The sequence below is a fragment of the Haemaphysalis longicornis genome, unplaced genomic scaffold (genome assembly GCF_048455015.1).
Source record: "Haemaphysalis longicornis isolate Haplotype H1 unplaced genomic scaffold, Haemaphysalis longicornis Haplotype H1 scaffold_7, whole genome shotgun sequence".
Taxonomy (NCBI): Eukaryota; Metazoa; Arthropoda; class Arachnida; order Ixodida; family Ixodidae; genus Haemaphysalis; species Haemaphysalis longicornis.
In genome coordinates, this window is record NW_027526422.1 from 189967305 (window position 1) to 189987595 (window position 20291).

Sequence of the window (20291 nt, forward strand, 5' to 3'; positions counted from 1 at the left end):
CCAAACTACTTTGTTCTCCAGTGCTGCGCTCCCAACTTCTCATCCTGGAAGTACTGCCGCTGAACCCACAGAGTTTTATACTAATATACACTAGAGGGAAATATGGCGCCACTGGCTAGTGGAGCCGCGCTTCAGCGAGCGTTCCGTCGTGTACCCGCCAGGCACGTTCCACTTGTCCGTGGCATAGCACCTTAACCCGCTGAAAAGTTGCCTTTGGCTGCAAAAAAGCGACACTATTACTCTGAAAGATTAAATAAAATTTGTTTCTTTATTATAGAAATTTAACTTACAGAAATATTTACTTGTCAGTAATTTTTAAGAAGCTCTATGCACCATGCAGAAGAAAAAGTGTTATGACTTCGAGGCAAAAAAGTAGCCACATGGCGAGCTAAGCCAAGTAGGCGAGGAACGTCGCTAGCTCTGATGGCGCCACCCACGGCGGCTTGCGATTGCAGCGCCAGATTACCCTCTAGTATATATTAGTACGAAACTCTAAGGCTGAATCAAAGCAGGGCGAGAGCGTGGGCATCGGCAGGATTTTGTCTTGAAGGGAGAAAATTGATTGTATTGAGAGGAAAGACGGAGAAGGCGAGGGGCTGGGCAATTGTTCTGGGGTGGCTTGAAGGGCGAGGGTGCAAGTGCCCTTTTTCACCCCACTGCAGAGGTGCGCAAAAGCAGGCGCCGCTAATAAGAGCCTTGAGCCGAATATAACATATATCACGTTCTATCGCTCGAACGCACGGCAGTAAACCTTCCCACCCACCGAGAGGCCGTAGTGCTGTGTGGCGTTTGCCAGGCTTGCTGCGACATTTGTGCTTCGCATCTTGCTGGTACTTAGGGTGTCACCTTCCCTTCACATCATAATAGTGATACGATAGAGACCCTTCAGCTGAGGGTTGTGCTGAAACGCAAAACCCTTTGGTTTTTCTAGCGCAATCAACACCATGCCTTCACTTTAGCGGTGCTCCTGCGTGATGGCACATTTTATGTTGCCCCGAGCCGTAATGACTTCAGTGTTACGTTTTTGTCTCCTTTAGTGCAACGAAAAAAAAACTGCAGAACCAAAGGTTTTGGACGCTGCATCTAGATAAACGCGCGTCGCACGGTTGCGCTATGTGATAAACCAATTCCGGTTTGTTCTGGGGAGGGTCCGTAGTGGGTTCGGGACCACCTGCAGTCTCCGCCATAAACTGGTGATTATCTAAAAGAGGGCACAAACAACACAGTTAAATAGATCATCGCTACAACCACTAAATACTGAGCATTCGAGGAAAGTGTCATGTGTTTTGTCAAAGAAAATTAAATGAGGAGAATAGAAATCATGCTCTGTCGTATCCACTTCCACAAGACGACACAGAACACTTTGGTGCGGGCGAATTCCGATAGGTTTCTACTCTGTGTCCGACCACTTCGTCGACCTGATCGGCTAGCTGCGCTTCTCTTTCTTTTCTTCTATCTTTCTTTCTTTATTTGATTATTTATTTATTGGTATTCACAAAAGTGGGAGGTGACCAGGGTAAAAGCCGTTCTGCGACGGCTTGAGGGTTTCTTGGCCACCCGCGGCAACGACTGGCGCCGATCACAAGCATACACACACAGCCGACGTGAAAAATTTCATGAAATATTTAAGATTACGCGAGAGCAATTAACAAAACAACACTTACACAGGTACAACTTCAACTACAAGTACGATAAACACGTGCAGCGTATTTATCGCTGGTGGCATGCAGCGCTGCTCCCGGGAGTGGTGAGGGAGCGGCCACGTGGTGAGCTTAGAACTACCGCTGGCCTGTCACGTGACTTGTGTGTGTTGAAATTGAGCTCTTTTTAGTTTTGGATTACCCTTACGATAGCCACGGGACGCTCCCTCCTACACTTTCGGTCCTATAATAAAAACAAAGCCAGCGGCGAACGTAGTCGGAACAATAACAAACATTAGAGAGTTTTAGCACTCCGTTTGCTCCGCCTGTTGCGTTGTTACCGTGTTTACCGGAACCCGCGCTGCGCCAACCGGGAAAAACAGTTAGCGGATTCCAACCGACCCAGCCGCGACGCACAGCCCTTTCGCTGCGGCGCCCCGTACCTCTCGCCACGGAAGCTCGAAGTAACAGGGCCATCATTTTACCGCTTTACTTGTTTCAACGTGGCCGCAAGCACCGCGGCGGTGAACGTAAACACATAAAAAGAGCTCCAATTACTCTTATCTCCCGAAGATCTCCCCAAAGCGAGCACGCACCATACTCAGAATGGCGAAACGAGTACAAGGCACGAATAGCCGACATTTGAATTTATTATAAAACGGGTTGCGAGCCAAAAGTCTGAATTCCTTAAGGCGCTTGTGTAAAAAATACATTCCAATTGGCAAAGCATTTATGCTTTTTGCTTACGGGTGCCACCCGCAACGAGTGCACCCAGGACTCCGGCGCCAACGGCTAGAAGGGCGCCTCCAATCACAGTCGCGCCAGGAACGATGACTTCCTTCACGACTTTCTCGGCATGATGTTCTTCATCTGGCGCTTTGATGCCGAGCTCGCGGAGAAGGTCCAAGGCCCACGTCTGGCAATTGTTGCTTGTCAGATGGTACCGGCCGGAGTCGCACATTTTCTTCAAGATCTTTTCCAGGCGCCCTTCGGGAACACGGTGCTTTCCAAGGTACTTCTGTAAGTAAATAAAAAGTGACCCGAGGTTCATATTTTTAATACGTGAGCATACTGTAACGCCCTGCATTTGAACAAAAACCGACGAACTGGCAGTGTTAGCACATTTTTCGTTATTTCCGTATAAATAACCAAAATCCGGTGAAGTAAATTTTAAAAAATAAAGAAAAGACAAATATGAAAACTGAATTACAAAATCATGTGCTTCAGTACTATAAACCACCATCCCATGATTGCCATGATAATTAAAAATGCTAATAAACAGACGGAGTGGCAACATACATAATGGGAAACATCAAGCTATTTAACCTCACGGTAGAGTACAGCGAGACAATAGCGTCAAGGAAGTAAATTTTAAAAACACAACTATAAAACAAACGACAATTGATTCGGTCTAAAAAGCCAACGAATGGTAAATGGTGCCACAAAACAAGAAATTCATGCCAAAATAAAAATTACAAGTGATCTACGAAATTACGACTTACAAACCACCGACAGACAAGTTAGGCAAAAAAAATCGCGCAATGGAGATAACAATAAAACCATATAAACCATGGTTGAAAGCACCAGGCTTGTAGCGTCATGCACTTAACAAGTCCTAGTTGGAAGAGTTAACGCGCTTAATCTTTATGAGATTTTAAAGAAAACTGAAATTTTCAGGAAAACTCAAGAATACAAAACATGGAAATGCGAACTAATAAATAAAAAATAGCAAATTAAAAATGTCAACCGACCAACAGCTCACGGAAGTTTGATACAAAAATAAAAAAACGAAACAAAAAAGGCATGCAATCCTCCGTCTAACCACGACAATGGTTGAACGCAAAGCTTTCTCCGGACGGATTCTTTGTTTGTCGTTTGAGTTTGGACTGACTTTCGACCGTGTCGTTATGCAGCATTCGGATAGACGCTGGCTTCATAAAGTGAAGGACCGAGGTTCGATTCCGCCAACTGAAGCGTTTTTACTGCGGAGCAGTACATCCATATCCGGTCCAGTAGCACATGCTGGTCCGGAAATACGAGTGATCACCATCTTTTTTTCTTAAAAAGACTCTGAAACACTTCTGATAAAAGTTTTCACTGTTTCCTTCACGTCTAGAAGCACTGCGAAAGCTATTGTTATCGGCAGCAGGGAGCCCCACTGCGTGATTTGTTCGTCGCAGCAGGTACGTCTTCCGTTCCCGCTTTGCTTTCGCGGCTTTCCCTTTAAAGTGGTTATTGAATGCGTTCATTGCCGCAACTAAAGGAAAGCCGGCCGGTAGCTGCTCCCCGCTGCAATGACGTAATTCCAGCTGTAAAAGAGCGCCAACACCGAGGAAGAGAAAAACAGTTGAGGAAGTTTCTAAGTCATCGGGTGGCAATAGAGCAGTAATTTTTGGCTGAGGAACTTTGCGACCCCCTAGTATAAGTACTGCATGTTCTGGTTGATTGTGTTTTGCAAGCGTTCACAATTTCCAAGAAAGTCCAAGAAAGTTTAAAAGAGTGTTCCAGGGTCGCTTTTACACCATAAATTGGCTGAAGGATCGACGTTGTGTCAAGTGGGCTTGATTGAGAGGTAGCCTTGTTATGCTTCTCGCCGCAACAAGATAGCAGAGCCGAGGCCATCGCTGAGACTATACAGCTGATCACATTTAGGAACGCGTGGTCGCTTGAAGATTCCCGTTAGGATATAAATAATACAGAATTCCCTCCTGCTCTCAATACATGGGCTTCCAGAGGACGGAAACGCGCAGTTTATGTTTTTCTGCTAGGGTAAAACTTTATTTCTTCTAGGTTTAAATACGAAATCAGAAATCAGTAGACACTACGCGTACCAAATGATGACAAAAATAAATGCGAGTGTGTTGTCTCAATTTGTGCGTCATGTGTCAACAAACTTCACAGATTAGAATTTCTCCTAATATTTTTTTCGATTCAGCAACATTACAACCCTTCGCAGCCAAATGGAATTCAGTGTGTACAGTGTTGTCATCTTTTGTTTCTTCTGATCCACAAGCTGCACTCGAAGGAGTCGCAGCCAAAGGGAATTTACCGCGCCGAGGGTCACTTCTTTTGTCGCCGCGTTCTTTGTGCTCAGAGTCGTGCAAAGAACCAAACGGAAGCGGCCGGCTGCCCGGGCTAAGTTGCCTTAGGAAATCTAACGCGGTCTAAGGCCACAGCGTTAGATTTACTACTAGCAAAGTGGTCGGGCTGAACACAGGTGTTGAGCTGTGACACCATAGTCGCATGCCCGCACAGCTACTTAGCAGGTACCAGATGTAGAACTATTACTGGAAAACGTGTCTAGACACTTTAGCACTGTTATCTGTAAGGAATCTCAACAGCCTGTGCAAAAATGTTCTCTTCGTTTTCTCGACGTCCTTCCCCGCTTACACCGTATTTCACGTCAGTTTCAGTTTCGAAATGGCGGGGCGTATTTTAGAGCGAACGCTCTACTACTTTACAATCAAGATCATTCATCGTGTCGCAAGTGCCGTTTAGCCGGCGCCGCACAAGCTGGGTCATTTTTCTCTATCGCTTGTCTCACCTACAGTCTCACTGCTGCTGTACCACGTGACTAGGTAGACAGAAAACGGCTGCTCCGCCTGCGCTTAATAGCTCATCCGGCCGGGCCGTCTGCGAGTACGCTTCAACACAGGCGAATCACGTGACTGGGAGTGCTTACAGCTGCTTCGCCCGCGCTTGGTCCCTCATTTCGTAATCGATGGCGCGTCCACTGTGCTGTCTGTGCTTGCGCTTCAGAGCCAGCGACAGGCCAAGTCAAATCAACCAGTAGATATAGCTGGACTGCACGCTGCCGAATCTCATTGAAATCAAGCTTCCCCGGAACTCTGTGTGCGTAGTCTTTGATCTTGCTCTTGATAACTACCTTTAGAAGTGTTACCCTGAGCCACTTTTTTATTTATGACAGTTGGGATCACCGCTCGGCTTTTATCTCTTTCTAGTGTTTGCATAAGACTTCAAAAAGATGGGTTCAATCCATGCCCTCGAAGCGATTGTACAGTGAAGCTACCACGGTAGGTCACTTATGGTGCGGTCATTGTGGTAGATACGGCGGTGTAGTGGTATTGTAATAAAATTCTCAGCGAAACTCAAACAGTTTAAGTTCGATCCTAAGCGCAGATCAAACTGTAGCCCAACTTCGAATCCAGGAACTTTCGCTTTGATTAGCAATTCGCCCCGGTAAATCTGGAAGGAGGCGGCAACTCCCTGGTACTGGGACGCAGCCGCGGACGATCTCGCTCAACGTCTCCGTACCCCCTGCTCTGCACAATCTTCATCTGTCCCTCCACGGAACACATTCGTGGTTGTGATGTCGTCGCCTGTCCTCGAATTCGGTTAATTCCTCGGGCGTGCGTACAATGCGCTAACTTCCCATTTTGCGTTGCCGCAATTGTCTCGTGTCCGCAGTGTTCGGCCTGGACGGCTACTATCCTTACTACCACGCTCGCAGTATGGTACGCTTCGCGCTTTGAAACCATTTCCCCAGGCCCCGTGTCCCAACCATTATGTCTCTACGCAGACTTTTCCAGGTTCGGGTATCCCCCTACCCCCACAGAACCCATGCGGGGCAGGCATAAAGGGGTGCAGGTAACATATAGCCACCCAGCCACATGATTTGACGAGCAAAGCCATATGCAAAGCCATATATACCGCGTGGCCTCTCATTCACGAGCTGCTTTTCCCTGATAAGAAACTACGGTTCAGAACGTATCACTTTCTTTCCTCCCCACCCGGCTTATTTTCACATGCAGCAAGCAGATAAAATACCTTGCTAGCTTCAGCCGATCATGAAATGTTAATTGTATGCATAGCTTCGATTTTGTTACCCTGAGTTCACTAGAAACAGTTTCTCAAAAACATTCTCTCTTTCACACGAACCGTAACATTTCCATCATAGCCAAATAACTACCCGGCTGTTTACCTCCGGTTTATTTGCCTGCTGAAAACGCAGTGCTCGCTACATGAATGCTCACCACGGTGGGCCTAACAACGAGCAGTACATGACAGGCGCGTCACCTCGCTGCAAGAGAAGACAACATGTTTAAATTCACGCAGTGCCGCCTGTTTAAAGATTTATTCAGGTGCGGAGTGAATGCCGATGTCACCAAAGCTCTTCTTATGAATTGTGAATGTGAAAGCATGGCTGTCAAGTTCACGCCTGCACGCATTCCTTCAACCTCGCGTCGTCGAAGGATATTGTATTCATGACTCCAGAGACGCTTTGCCTTGCCATCCTCCTTAACGCTTTCAAATGGCATCGATGTGTCTCCGACGCATGGCGCCGCTGCTCCTTCCTACAGCCGCGGTATAGATGGGAAATGTAAGGCCACACATTAGGTTAGTCACCGGTCGCCCCGCATTGCGTGAGGACTAACAAAACCGTTATACTGTTGGGACGAGCATGCATTGGTGAAACTGGAAACTAACGAGTTTCTCAAGCTACGTCTGGCTCGAACGCGACATCGAGAGTGAGGGCCAGGAACGCGAGGGAACACGACTCTTGTCGCAGGCAAATTGGTGCAACTTGTTAAAATCGCGGGAGGGCGAGTACACAGGAGGCGTATAATTATTGGCTCGGAGCACTAGTGCAGCCGCGTAGCCGCCATGTTCACGACGGCAACAATGCGGCGAGCGGGCGGGTCCTAGCCGAGAATCCAACGTTTGTTTTTAAGGGCGCTGGTGTGCTGACCATGAGGGATTCACTAACTCAACATGCAGCGCGCATGCTGTGGCAGCTTATTGATCCGGTACTTTGAGTAACACAGCTGTATGTATACGATCTCGCGGCCCTCCGGTGTGCAGGTACAGAAACTCGACGGGAGTCCCTGAGAGAGAGAGAGAGAGAGAGAGAGAGAGAGAGAGAGAGAGAGAGAGAGAGAGAGAGAGAGAGAGAGAGAGAGAGAGAGAGAGAGAGAGAGAGAGAGAGAGAGAGAGAGAGAGAGGGGGGGGGGGGATGAGCTGCAAAAGTTTTTTTTTAAGCTGAACGTTGGTAAAAAGGGGCGTTTTCGTTATGACGTTGGAGATCCGGAGATCCCGGAGGCACGTGGGGTGGCACATAATATTTCTCGGGGATTGATGGGCACCAGTAGCTAGAGCTAGACTTGAAGTTCAACTTTTGGCGTCGGAAATTGGGGGCGCGGCTGGGCACCGGGTAGCTAAACGGATCCCGGGGCGGGGACAGAGTGCCAGCCGACGAGCTGATGGAGGTTATGTACACAAAGCATAAAAGAAACCTAGTTAGACCCAGCTAAGTGATTTTTGCGCACTTTGAACTAGGGTATGCAGTTTAAAGTTTTTCTTTGGCTGTTCTTCTACTAAGTAGGTAACGTGAATAGTTGTGTAAAGAGTTACATTCTAATCGTCGTATCGACTTCGTGTTAGGTTCTCCAATAGGCAGCACCATCTCCAACAACTTCAGCATTGAACTGCAGGATGACTAGGGCCGTTTTCCTTCTTGGCAGTGTCTATTCTGTGGACCAGTGGGAGATGATGGTGATAAAGGCAGAATGAGCAGCAATATTCTGTGGGCCACACAACAGGGTAATGTCCAGGTTTATTCTCTGGACTGTACCCCGGGATAGTTGATCTTTATTCGCCTAAAGCAACCCAAAAAATACCAATCCACACTCGTTTACACAACTAATGCGTAGAATTGACTTAGGAGAACAGGTTACAGGAAAAGAGAAAGAAAGTATTTGTAACTGCGGGGACTCGAACCCAGGGCGTCAGCGCCAAAACCTAATTCTCTACCTATGCGCCACGGAACCCGACAAGTAGAGTGCCTTTAGCAGTAGCTCAAAGCAGACCATAACAGTCTGGTCTGTACAGCAAAGTAAAGCTGAGCATTCTTCTGCCATCCGGTCCCCAGAATAGGCAGGGCGTTCTATATTGCCGAGCGCGCGAAAAGCGGAATACGCCTTGGCAATATTGGCGAGTATCCTTGCCATCATTCGTAACCGCGAATAGAGCAGTTACATTTTAGTGCTGTGACCGATTACGAAGTTCGCAATACTTGTAACACAAACAAACCCATGAGATCAACCGCACACTGCTAACAATAATATTTAACGCAGACCTTGGCCAGCATCGCCAGGAACTGACGCTAATCAGCGCTGCATATGCAGCTACGTCCAATATCTCTTCGTCTGAGTATGTGCTGGTGTTGAAGGACCGACGGAACGGAAGCAAAGGCAGGTGAAGTTGGAGTTGCTAATGGACTGGGTCTGCGTCCCCAACCTGCCACAGTGTCTTTAGTAAATGCACTTTCCTTGTTGCAACCTATATCTGCGTTATCACGTACAATATAAAGGTATAATAAGTTCATTGGGAAGCGGTTAATAAGGGTACAACCTTAGATGTCTAATGAAGCTCGAAAGTTACCGTCACCGCCGGCGTCAACACGAACGATACAAAAGTGGCCGTCGATGTCAACAGAAAAAAAATTCCCGCGCATCTGCTCCTTTCGTTGCAACTTTTGACAAAAGACGATAGTCTTCTGTCGGCATTTGCCAAGTAAGTGCCGCCCTTCGCCTTCCCGCTTACCTCTCATACTGTCACGCTCCCGTCGCTCTCCGGCAAAGGTAGACACGATGTTTCAATTTAAATTGACCGCGTTCCACTGCTCCAGGCCGGGTGCCTCTATGCCAGCGCTGCCGTACGGTGAAGACGCGCGTGAATCGAGGCGCTCTACTTGAACGTTTACAGAAGCACGTTGCCCTTGTTTACGTGCGTTCCAAGCAGAACATAGAACTTTTCTAGTAGAACATTCTCAAACTGGTGCCGTTGGATTTCTTAAAAGGCCGCCATAAGTTATAGCGGCGCGGGCGACAGCAGGCGTTGGAGGGATTTTTTCCTGCAGTGGATGCAGTGGATTTGCTATCGCAAACATCAAGCATCCATGAATTGCCTTGTTTTTTTTTTAAGTGGCAGTGCAACACCGGCACGCGCAGGAGGAAAAGCCGGCACAAAAATAACAAAACTCCCGTTGGCGCAGTTTCAGGCACGCGGCGCGCGAGCACTGCGAAGGCGGGTAAATGAATTGCATTGGGTGGTACCAGTGAGCGGATCACGGCGCTAGAGCCCATTTCGGCGAATCAGTGCTCTGCACTTCCGACTGCTTCCTCATGGAGTGGAACGGCTTAAATTTGTCTTTACGGTTCTCTCGCGTCTCGGTTTCAGCGAGGTAGAAAAACTAACGGTTTCGGTACAGGTTTTATAGCAGCAAAATACCGGGTTGGTTCTGGCTTTCGGTGTTCGTTTAGTACCCGCTAAGGAGCCTCCGTTTACCTAATCGAATAGCTGTCTGCCACAGCTTGGTGCTGTTTCTTCTTGGCGTTTTTACATCTCAGTGCTAGGCACAATGTGTGCCTTTGTTAGTTACAATTTCAGATGTGTATGGAGGCAGCGCCTACGTGTTGTGCGCCCCTCGCATGCTCGACACAGTGCAGTGAGCGTACGATGAAAACCGCTAGGAATGTGATCCCACTACGGATCATGTACCCCGTCCTTCTGTAAATCGACACGTTTATCGCGCAATGAATATGTCTGCAGCGCGCATCTAGCTTCCGCAATGTTACCGAGTGCCGCATGAAAGCGGATGTCGGGAGCGTGGCAGGGCAAGGCGGAAGAGCACGGCCGGAGTGCATGGCCAAGATAAGGCCATAAGGACCATAAATAAATACAGCAATTTACACCCCACTCCTCGAGCAAAAGTGGATTAAAGAGCCTCTGTGTAGACACACACCGCGCGCCTTCCAACCATGCAATCGAAAATCGTAGTGAGCGCCAGAAAAAGTACCGTATTTTCTGCAGAAACCGTGAAGTTCAAAAGCGTTCATAGCTATCGCGATTGTCCCATACCCATTTCGTTGTTCACCTTATTAACAACGGTGCTGTTTACGCCGAGCATTATTGATCCACCAGAATACCTTCAAGTGTAAGGGGAAGTTGCGAGGAGGTAAGATCGAGCCCACCAGCAGATGGTCGGACTGCGCGCCAAAAGGAAAAATTGTGGTTGCGGAGGTCCCGGTAATCGAACCCAGGACCTTTTTCTGTGAACCAGGAAACTAACCACTGGGCCAGCCAAAGGCACGAGGGGTACGCGTTAGCTGCGGCTGGCGACAGTAACATGTGAATCGCATTGGAAAGAAAAAAACACGCTTCTCGTGGTCGTAGTCACACCTTCGTGCCTCGCGTTATAAAACGGGTGCCTATCCAATTGTGCTATCATCGCATTCAGGGGGCGCAACGTTTCCTTTAGGTTCGTACCGCGGGCGTCGGCTTTGGATTTGGCCGCGGGTCCCGGCGCGTGCCAACGCGGTCCACTTTGGGACAGACGTGAAGGCCTGCGGATGAACGATCCGGGCCTGCAAGTCATGGAGAACTTTTTGCAGAAAGTACGGAAATCCATGTGAGGTGCAAATGCTCGGTCTCTGGCGAAGTGAGAGGGGGGACGCTTGCTGTGCTGTTTCGCGAGCCCTTCACCACTAGTACAAGCTGCGCCATTTTTTTCCACCGGCTAATTGCTTTTGTGCCAGAACACAACCACTAATTTCTCTTTTACGTGGCTGTGTTATTACTTTCGGTGAGGTCAGCTTCGGGAACCCTTCACACATGTCTTAAGTATACACAAAGGACGTACGTCCTTTAAAGACATAAAAGTTTTTATAGAACTTCATCAAACGTAACTGTGAATCCCACTATATTCCATAAAACTAACTTTGCAGTTGGAGCAATAGTTATTCAATAGACACGAGAAATATACGAGCAATCACTGGGCAACACTAATTTTTCTCGGTCAGGAATATTTCAACGGGCAAAAAACTGGGACAGGGGCGCAGTAATTTAGAACGTTGGTGCAACGAAACACACCACCGGCAGCTATACTGCGACTGCTATCAGAACAACTGTTGGGAGCGAAGTGCCGAGTTATGAAAAGAATATTTATACCAGCCAAAATGAAGTTCTAAAGCGAGGAAAACATTGGAAATGAAAAACTAATTCAGAACTAGACACGCGACATTTGTTACTGCAAAAGCTTTCTCTTATGTTGGATTCCATCTTTCTATTTAAGGATTGGATTTGAGCTAGTTGGCTGTTCATAGTTTAAATCAAACAGCGCACTGAAGCGGACGGCAGAACAGAAAAAAGACAGTAGAAGCACTGGATTTCATGGCTACTTGAAAAAAAAAAAACCCGAGCAACGCTCAAAAAATTCCACACTACAAGGACGACCGGCCTTTTGGAACCGCTGGTTACGAAACCATAATGCAGCAAAATAATTGAGAAACACGGCGAATAACCCAGAAACATCGGAAAAGTATTACGTACAGTCATGGACAATTCAAATACAAACCGCAGAGCGCAAGGCCAAAAATATCGCTTGCGTCACCTGGCCGCGGCTGTGGAAAACGCACGGACATGCGCAGTTGGGATGACAGTAGCGAGGCTGCGTGTCCCACTCCGACATGTTGCCTTCTCCTCGCTCGCATGTTTGCCTTGTCGCCATGCCGCAAGAGCGATGAAAACAATTCTTAGCGATGTGGCGCGAGATAGTAGCCTCGGCCACTGTGTGCTCGGCTCACACGAGCGCCTGCTCGCCGCGTGTGCCGGCGTCACATTGCCGACCTAGCTTTTACATGTGGACTGCAGCAACTTGAGCTAATAAAGATGGTCACCTGGGTAACGCCCAAACCATGCTCAGTAACGCCCGCTCCTCTGATTTCTTCACGCACTGGGGTGCCTCCCCCCCAAAAAAACGAAAAAAATTGGGCCGCCAAAATTGTTTGCATGGGCAACTGGCATATCGAATAGTTGGACTGCATATCTTCTTAATTTTTGCGAATATTACAATGCTGACCGTAATTTTCCCAGCCCACACAATGCTTGCAGTTAATGTATATGAATTCTGGTGGTATATCTATTGTTTGCTACAAGCACCGAATTCACCAAGTGACTCATCCATGACTCCATGGAACAAAGGCGCCTTCTTGTTTACGGCCAGCTCATTGCTACATTCCCCAGCCACTGAACCACGAACACAAAACAACGCAGTGCCATCACAAGGTAAGCGGCATACATTTATTTCTCTCTCCATTTCTGTGCACTGGTTTTCTTCTAGAAAACATGGTGACGGCAGCAGTATGCCTCGTGAGAGAGCGTGCACGCGTTTCCCACGCAAGCACTGGCCGCAGCTGCAAGCAATTACGCACCGCATTGCTTTCTACGCGACCAACAGCTTCAGCTGCAATGGGGGTAGTACTTGCAGTGCTTTCAGCGCTCTTGCGGCATAGCGACCAAGCAAGCATGACAGCGAGGCGAGGGCAACATATCGGAGTGGGACACGCAGCCTCGCTCCCGTCATCTCAACTGCGCATGTGCGTGCGTTGTCCACGGCCGCTGCCAGGTGACGGCAACTGTATCTTCGGCCATGAGCTCCGCGGTTCGTATTTGAATAGTTCATGATTGTGCGTTTCAGCGCAAAAATAGACAGAGGCTAGAAAGAGAGAGAGAGACAGCCTTTAATAGAAAAGGATGACCACTGGTCACGATGGGGGAAAAGAATGGGGAGGGAGGGTAAGAGAAAAAAAAAACAAATAAATGCTGGTTGTTCTCAGTAGACTCAATAACTGGGCCAGTTCTTAGAACCTGCAATTCATGGGCCAGTTCATGGTGATCGCAATAGGGTTAGAGCACATACACCAGTTCGTTCGGGGGAGGACCCGCTCAAACAACCCGTGCCAGACCGCTTTTAAATGAATAAACCGCTATTTCATATAATAGTTGTGCATCAGTTTGTTGTGGATCGGGATGGGGTTGGGGAGATTTAAATGTACGGTGCGTGGCGAAAGCTGGGCACCACCAAACTAGGTGTGCGAGGTCTGATGGAGTGGTGGCACGGCAGTAAGGACATCGAGGGGGCAGCTGAGGGGTGTACCACTTGCGAAGTGTTTCAGGTGTGTATGCTGAATTTGCAAGATATTTGTTAATAAAAATTTCGCCTGAGCGGGGAATAGGAGGTAGGCGGCTGACACATCACGAGAGCGTAGACTACAACTGAAGTGTACGGAAAAAAGACAACCGCTCTAAGCACTCTAAGAACAGATAAAATTCAAAAATAGAAAAGAAAGGAACCCAGGAACTGAGGTGAAGTCACACGAAATAAGATTTCGCACACTCAGACACACTCGTGAAGAACCAAGAACGCATGCACCAGCAACCTCAACAAATTCAATTTCTTTGGCTGAAAGGTACAAATATGCAACACTGATACACTTGTCATGCGCTGTCTGAATATTCACCGCCTCCATTACTTCCCTGACGTGCTGGAATCTCGACGTAAACAAAACTTCACAGTTTCCCAATAAGGGACCGCAAGAAACATCATCACAATCTTTGCAGAGGGCAGCCAAGTGTTCCTCATTACCACGGCGTACATTATTTGCATGTTCATGCAATCGAACACTAAGACAGCGTCCTCTTCGGCCTAATTAAGTCTTTCCACATTTCAGGGGAAGGTGATAAACAACAACTTCAACACATGTAACATACTTACTCCGATGCTGGATGTTGCATTGTTTGTTCTTTTTTGAGACTGAGCCGGTACGCTCGCATAACATTGACAACTGGTGAGGCGCAGAGAAAACGACGTCCGCACCCGCCCTGGTTCACCCAAAGAAATAGAATTTCTTGAGGTTTCTGGCGTATGCGTTGTTGACAGGTGTGTCTGAGTCTGCCAAATTTTTTCTCGTGTGACTTCACCTCATTTTTTCGTCCTTTCTTTTCTATTCTTCAGTTTCATTTTTTAGCTTATTTACAAGCGAGTTTTCCTTTTTCAATTAACTTTAATTGTACTAGAGCTCTTGTGTTGTGTCTCTCCCAGTCCCTGTGCATTTTTGCGCTGAACTGTACGTAACGGAACACCAAACTACGCCAGTCAATTACGCCATCGGAATGGCGTTCGTGCAAGTGCAATTACCGCTACTGGGAAACAAATAGCAGCGGAAGTACGTGGGATCACCACGTGATAGACCTATTTCGTGGTCATATCTATTACCCCAACACGGGCACGGCGATAGCTGAGGAGCTGTAAAAAACCTAGCCCGAAACAACAAGTCAAGGAGAGAAATAGTTGAAGCAGCTTCACTGAACGTGAAAGCTGTGATGTGCGGTTCAGTGGATCGCCAGAGGGGTAGTAGCGCCGTTCTCCGCTCTTTCCAACCACCCCTTACGCCCTTCTGCCCCCTGTTTAACTCCTCCTTTGATCAATTGAACAGATTTTTGTTCAATGCCATTCAATTTTACCATTCTCCTAGAACAGCTGGAATACTTTTCTTTATATTTTGTCGTCAGTTTCTTTTTGTGTCTGGAACAGCACAGGCATAAATTTTGTTCTGTTTGTGCTTGCTTTAATCACGAACGCGCTTGAGCATTTCTGCGCGCCATTTTGAACCCGCCGTTTTTCTCCTTCCCGGCCCCTTTTTGTCGCTGACTCTGGTAAAACCAACCCCACGAGCATTTTTCACGAAATGAACCCAGACAATCCCGGTTAAATACATCAATTTTGCATCAAATGTACCTGCAGTTTTCTTTGAGCTAAATAATGGAAACATGTAAGACCAGTGCCAACGGTTTCAGGAGTCTTGAACGGTTTTGCCTATGTAAACCTCTCGTTCAAGTAGTCTCTAACCGGAAGGATGAATCGAGGGACAAGCCGGTTTGTGTTTGGGTGCACCTGGTTGGGTGCGTAGCGCCGCCTGACTGCGGTGTTACCGCGGTCGAGCTATGACGACAAGCCACTCCCCTAATGTTGATTGATTGATTGTGGGTTTTAACGCACCGACGCAACGCAGGCGATGAGGCGCGCCGCAGTGGAGGACTCCGTAAAAATTTTGGCCACCTGGGGATTTTTAATGTGCGCCCAAATCTCGTACACACGGGCGTTTTTGCTTTTCGCCTCCATCAGAAAAGCGGCCGGCAGCCGGGAACCGAACCCGCGTCCTCGTGTTCATCAGTAGAACGCTGTAGGCACTGAGCCACCGCGGCGGGTCGGTCCCTTAAAATGATCCGCACACAAAACATATCTACATAGGATATAGCAATGAACTGCAATCGCAATGCAATATGTAGTGCTCTTGCCTTGAGGGCGATACGGCTCAAGTGGAGCTGAAAGGTGAGGCAAGGTGGGGGGCAAAAGGAGGGTTTAGCACGGAAAATACGAGGAGAGATAAATGAAGGACAAGTACCACAGGCCTAGTTCCGCATTCATTGCCGCACGAGTGCGGAACTATAGCAGCGCAAAGTCAGCACCGAGATGGATTTTTTTTTCGATTTGGGCAATACCGAGTACGGAAAACATGCGCGCACATAATTTCTTTAAAAATGTGCCCATGCACACCGTCCATATATGGTGAACCATCGAATGTGTGAATCACATGCGGCCAGTGTGTTGCACATGCCATATGGCCTAGTCATTTCGAAGTAACCTGCTGCGAGTGTTTCACAGGCCCCTACTTACTGCGTTAGCTTTGGTTCAGGCAATGTGTCGCTGTACGGGGCTTGGCCGCTATAAACCCAGCCAAATTGTCTTTTACGCATGCGGATAGGGTTGCGCGGGAAAGTTTTCGGCGTGCACAGAACCGCCGATTTTGGTTTGGACTAGCCATATAGAGTTCTGAGTTATCAAGCAATGTCAGAGAACATTATTATGGCATCCCAGCAAGCAAAAAAAATATAGGGAATCGAAGATATCGAAGATCAAGCTTTTGTTGCATTTTGTTTGCAAATGTATACACACGTTGAGGGGAGCCAAGTTGGGGCGAAAAGCCTACATTGCATCAGCTTTCAAAACGCATGCCAGAATGCAAAAATGATTGAAAACCGAATAACTTATATCGTTCGAACCCGCCAGGAAAACAGCTAAAATAGTGCGCGACGGTCTTGGCAAACTATACCGTAGATACAAGCGGCCTCGTCGCTCTTATGCTTACAAGTTAACGCGCCTTTCTAATGATTTAAAATATAAAGATGAGCATTCATTCCTTTTGTATTCAAATTCTCAGGTTTAGCAGCATTCCCCACAGCGCATGCGTGACACTACGCCTTGATAAGATCAGGGAATGCGGCTACCATTCGGTAGAAAGACGCCAAGTTGGGTTAGTTGGTTTAGATTAGTATAGATTAGTACATTTCATTGTCCACTTTTGTCATGATATGTGGTAATGTGATTTTTTGGGGATTCTTGTAAAAATGTATGTTGCTTCGTCATAAACTTTCATTTGTGAGTTCAGCGCTGTGCCGCCGTTCATCCGTCAGCTGTCCCTGCACGTTTAGGCATTTTTTACATCATGCTCGCTCCTCTGTGCGGCTCTCAGTGCGTCGGTGATGTCGATCTTAACTAAGCAGCCGTCCAGGTGGCTACTCGTAGCACCGGAGACGCAGAAGAAGGGAAACAGCGCAATTAACATTTTTTAGCAGCGAAAAGGTTTTGACTAGCGTATGAATAATGTAGGTTGCAACCCGTCTTGAAACTTAAGCCATCCTCTGGGCCCGGCCGCCGAATCGGCCTGGACGACGCAACTGTGGAAGCAAGGAGCTCAGATAGTAAACCGGAAATGACCCTGTTGGAGGGACGTTCATAACAGGAAAAATATCATTAGCAATGAAACAAACGTTCCCGTGTGCGGGAAGGACTTCTGTATCGCGAATCCCTTCTTCCTCTTCTATCTAAATGGTCGTCCCAAAAAAAGCCGAAGAATGTAGACCGATTCCTAAACTACAAGGCCGACCAGCCGAGCAATGTAGACCGACTCCTAAACTACAAGATCGACAACCATAACTCTGGTTGACAACTCTGCTGATTATAAGGTAGCCGGAATAATACGCAGTGACAACGGGGGAGAGCGATAATAACGTTTTGGGCGAAGGAAATATTTCCTACTTCGAGAAAATAAAAGCGTAATACTTAAGCTAACTCTGTGAGATAACAATACATTGCTGTGATCCCGTTTTTAATAACCCACAACTGGCACTAATGGACAGCCACTTAAAAGTGACTTCGAAACTACAGAGCCGATAAGGAAAACAGCCGTACACGTAGAATACGGGGAGCAGTTGGGCTGGTTTCTGTGGAACACGAGCTTCGTGCCGTGTTGTTGAGTGTGAGACATAAATAGCGGAAGCAGTGGTGACAAAAGCAAATAGCGGCCCAATACGAAAAGAAAAAAACCACGAAACAAGTACGAAAGGGTGGGCGTTCCTCCTTTGTTGACAGAATGAAGACTGTGCGTGATACGAGTGGCTATTGCGCTGTCAAGCACGTTACATTGGCTTAAAACTACTGCAAACAACTCCGAATTGTTTATGAAGTTTTTTTCTGGCTTGTTATTTTTCAAAGGGGTTGGGGAATCTCCGGTGAGCTTCCCCGGTGAGGAGGATGTGTTATAAATTGCCGTCAAAAGTCAATGAATAAACAAACAACGGGAACGGAGAGGAAAACGACAAAAAAAAGTGCACCTAGAAGACGCGACTGTGAAGAAAGGACGGGCACAGTCCTGTCTTAAGTCATAGTCCCGTCCTTTACGCTCCTTTTTCTTCGTATAAAAATGGAACACCTATTCGCCCAATAACATGCTACATCGAGAAAAACGAATCGCTTACCCTTTTCGGATAGCACTTCTCGAAGGCGGCCCTTTTCTTCCAGTACCTCCTCCCCGTCAGGTCCCCGGCGGCGTCCATGTCAGCGTCGCAGATGAGCACCTCATCGTCGCCGTAGTCGAAGACGAGCAGCCAGTGCTTGTTCCACGAGTCGCCGCTCGCGGAGCGTCCCGACGAGGCGAAGAACGAGAGCGCGCCGGAGGCCAAGCGGATCCCTTCGCCCTGCTGAATGGGGCTGTTGCAGAGGTACACGTCACACTTGTCGGAATGCACCGAGCCCGACATGTTTGTAATTTGGGAAACACAGACAAATCTCCTCGACGTCACCTAAAAATCTAAGGGGCTACTTGGTCAGCGTTGACGACAGGAAAGCAGTTCCACTGGCGTTTTTACCGCGTTGAATCCGTCAGCTGGTACGCTCTGGAAGGAGTCGCGACGCCGCCGAACCTCTACAGCTTCTTGCAATCGCAGCTGACGCTGGGGCTGCGGCGGAAGCAGTGATGTCGACGGCGGAGGGGATTTCTTTTTTCGTCAGAGCGCAGCTGGGTGCTGGCGGGGCGCCAGGAAATGCAGGCGACCGCTCCTGCGGCCGCGTCCAGTGTCCTCTAGTACGTGCGGTCGCTGCATAGAGTGTCGGTTCCGGAGTGAGAGTGCTGGCGCGCTTCCACGTATTTAGCCGGGGTTCGCGTACGCAGCTGTGGGCTCAGTGTTCGTCTTGTGATAATTGAATAGGAGTACAATAAGCGACTGCCTGCCGTAATTAATTCTGGGGTCCAACGGAGAGGTCGGGCTTGGGCAGTTCCTGTTGTGTAAATTTAGTAAACGCAAGCGAATTTGGCAAGGAATTAGGCGCCTTCGGTCTACCCAGGTAGAGAGAATTGTCACGTGTTGCTCTAGCGGAGGTTCACGGGAATTTAATTCCAGTTAATTCTACCAAACAAGACACGGATCCAGGCATAATAAAACAACCTAAATTTGAATAAAACACACGCACACAATGTTGCCGAGGCAAGCTCAGAAAAACGCCCTCGCTTCTCTTATATTTTGCTATGCCGCACCCCGGAAAAGCACAATACTGCCCCACTGCATGGACCGAAAGTGCACAGACCATATCTTTTTGAAGCACACAGCACAACATGCTGAAACGTTCCCGATTGTTTTGCTTTCCGTAAGATATAAACAGACTGAAGAACGTCAGAGTTAAAAAAAAGAGAACACGGAGCAGCATACACGAAAAATAGAAATCTGTTACAGCCAAGAAAAAGGGCTATTACTGCGTTTCTAAACATGCCACTTGCGTTTGCCTGAAGAAATTTATTTCTATTTCTGTAGACCTACTTCGGATATTAAGAGCTTTCTTATGTACTGAATGGGTCCCACACGAAGTTTTCACTTTTTTTGTAAATAATATAGGTTCATAGTCAATTTCTCCGTTTTATACATTTTGACCGTTTCTAAGCCGACAGACACAGCATAGAACCAAATTTAATGCCCTCGTCTATGTGTACTTTTAGTCGTTGGAGATACATGTAGTCATTAATTGGGATTTTGCATGCATGATCGAAAGAATGACAAGGTATGTTGCCCTGAAAAAACTGGTTTTCTACTAATATAGCGCACGTCTCATGTCAAACGTGAATCAATTCAAAGTTACCCTCTACCACAGCGCCCCATCATCTTCAGCTGAAGTTTTAATAGTTATACGGACATACTGAGTGGCGCAAATACACAACACAAGAAAGAAAACATGGACAGGCGCTTCTTTCTTGTGTGTTATGTATTTGCGCCACATAGTGTGTTCGTAAACCTAAACCAACACGCCCAGCATCCCGTTCTCTTGTTAACAGTTAGAGAAGACACTGCGTCTGTCGTCCACAGTAGATGAGTAAAGACAGGAAAAATGTATTGTTAAAGGAAGTGGAAGAGGGCACTGGAACATAGCTGCAGGGGACCCACACCGACAACAACGAAGATTTT

At 47.6% G+C, this 20291-nt stretch overlaps 1 protein-coding gene across 1 annotated transcript; it reads right to left on the reverse strand.

Annotated features, from left to right (window-relative positions):
• Nucleotides 1-2272: 2272 nt before the first annotated feature.
• LOC144147337 (uncharacterized) lies at nt 2273-18813 on the reverse strand. Its single transcript, XM_077679455.1, has 2 exons — nt 18318-18813; nt 2273-2658 (listed from the first exon to the last, which is right to left on the reverse strand). The coding sequence occupies exons 1-2, from the start codon at nt 18597-18599 to the stop codon at nt 2371-2373; spliced, it is 570 nt and encodes a 189-aa protein (XP_077535581.1). The 5' UTR covers nt 18600-18813; the 3' UTR covers nt 2273-2370.
• Nucleotides 18814-20291: the final 1478 nt, after the last annotated feature.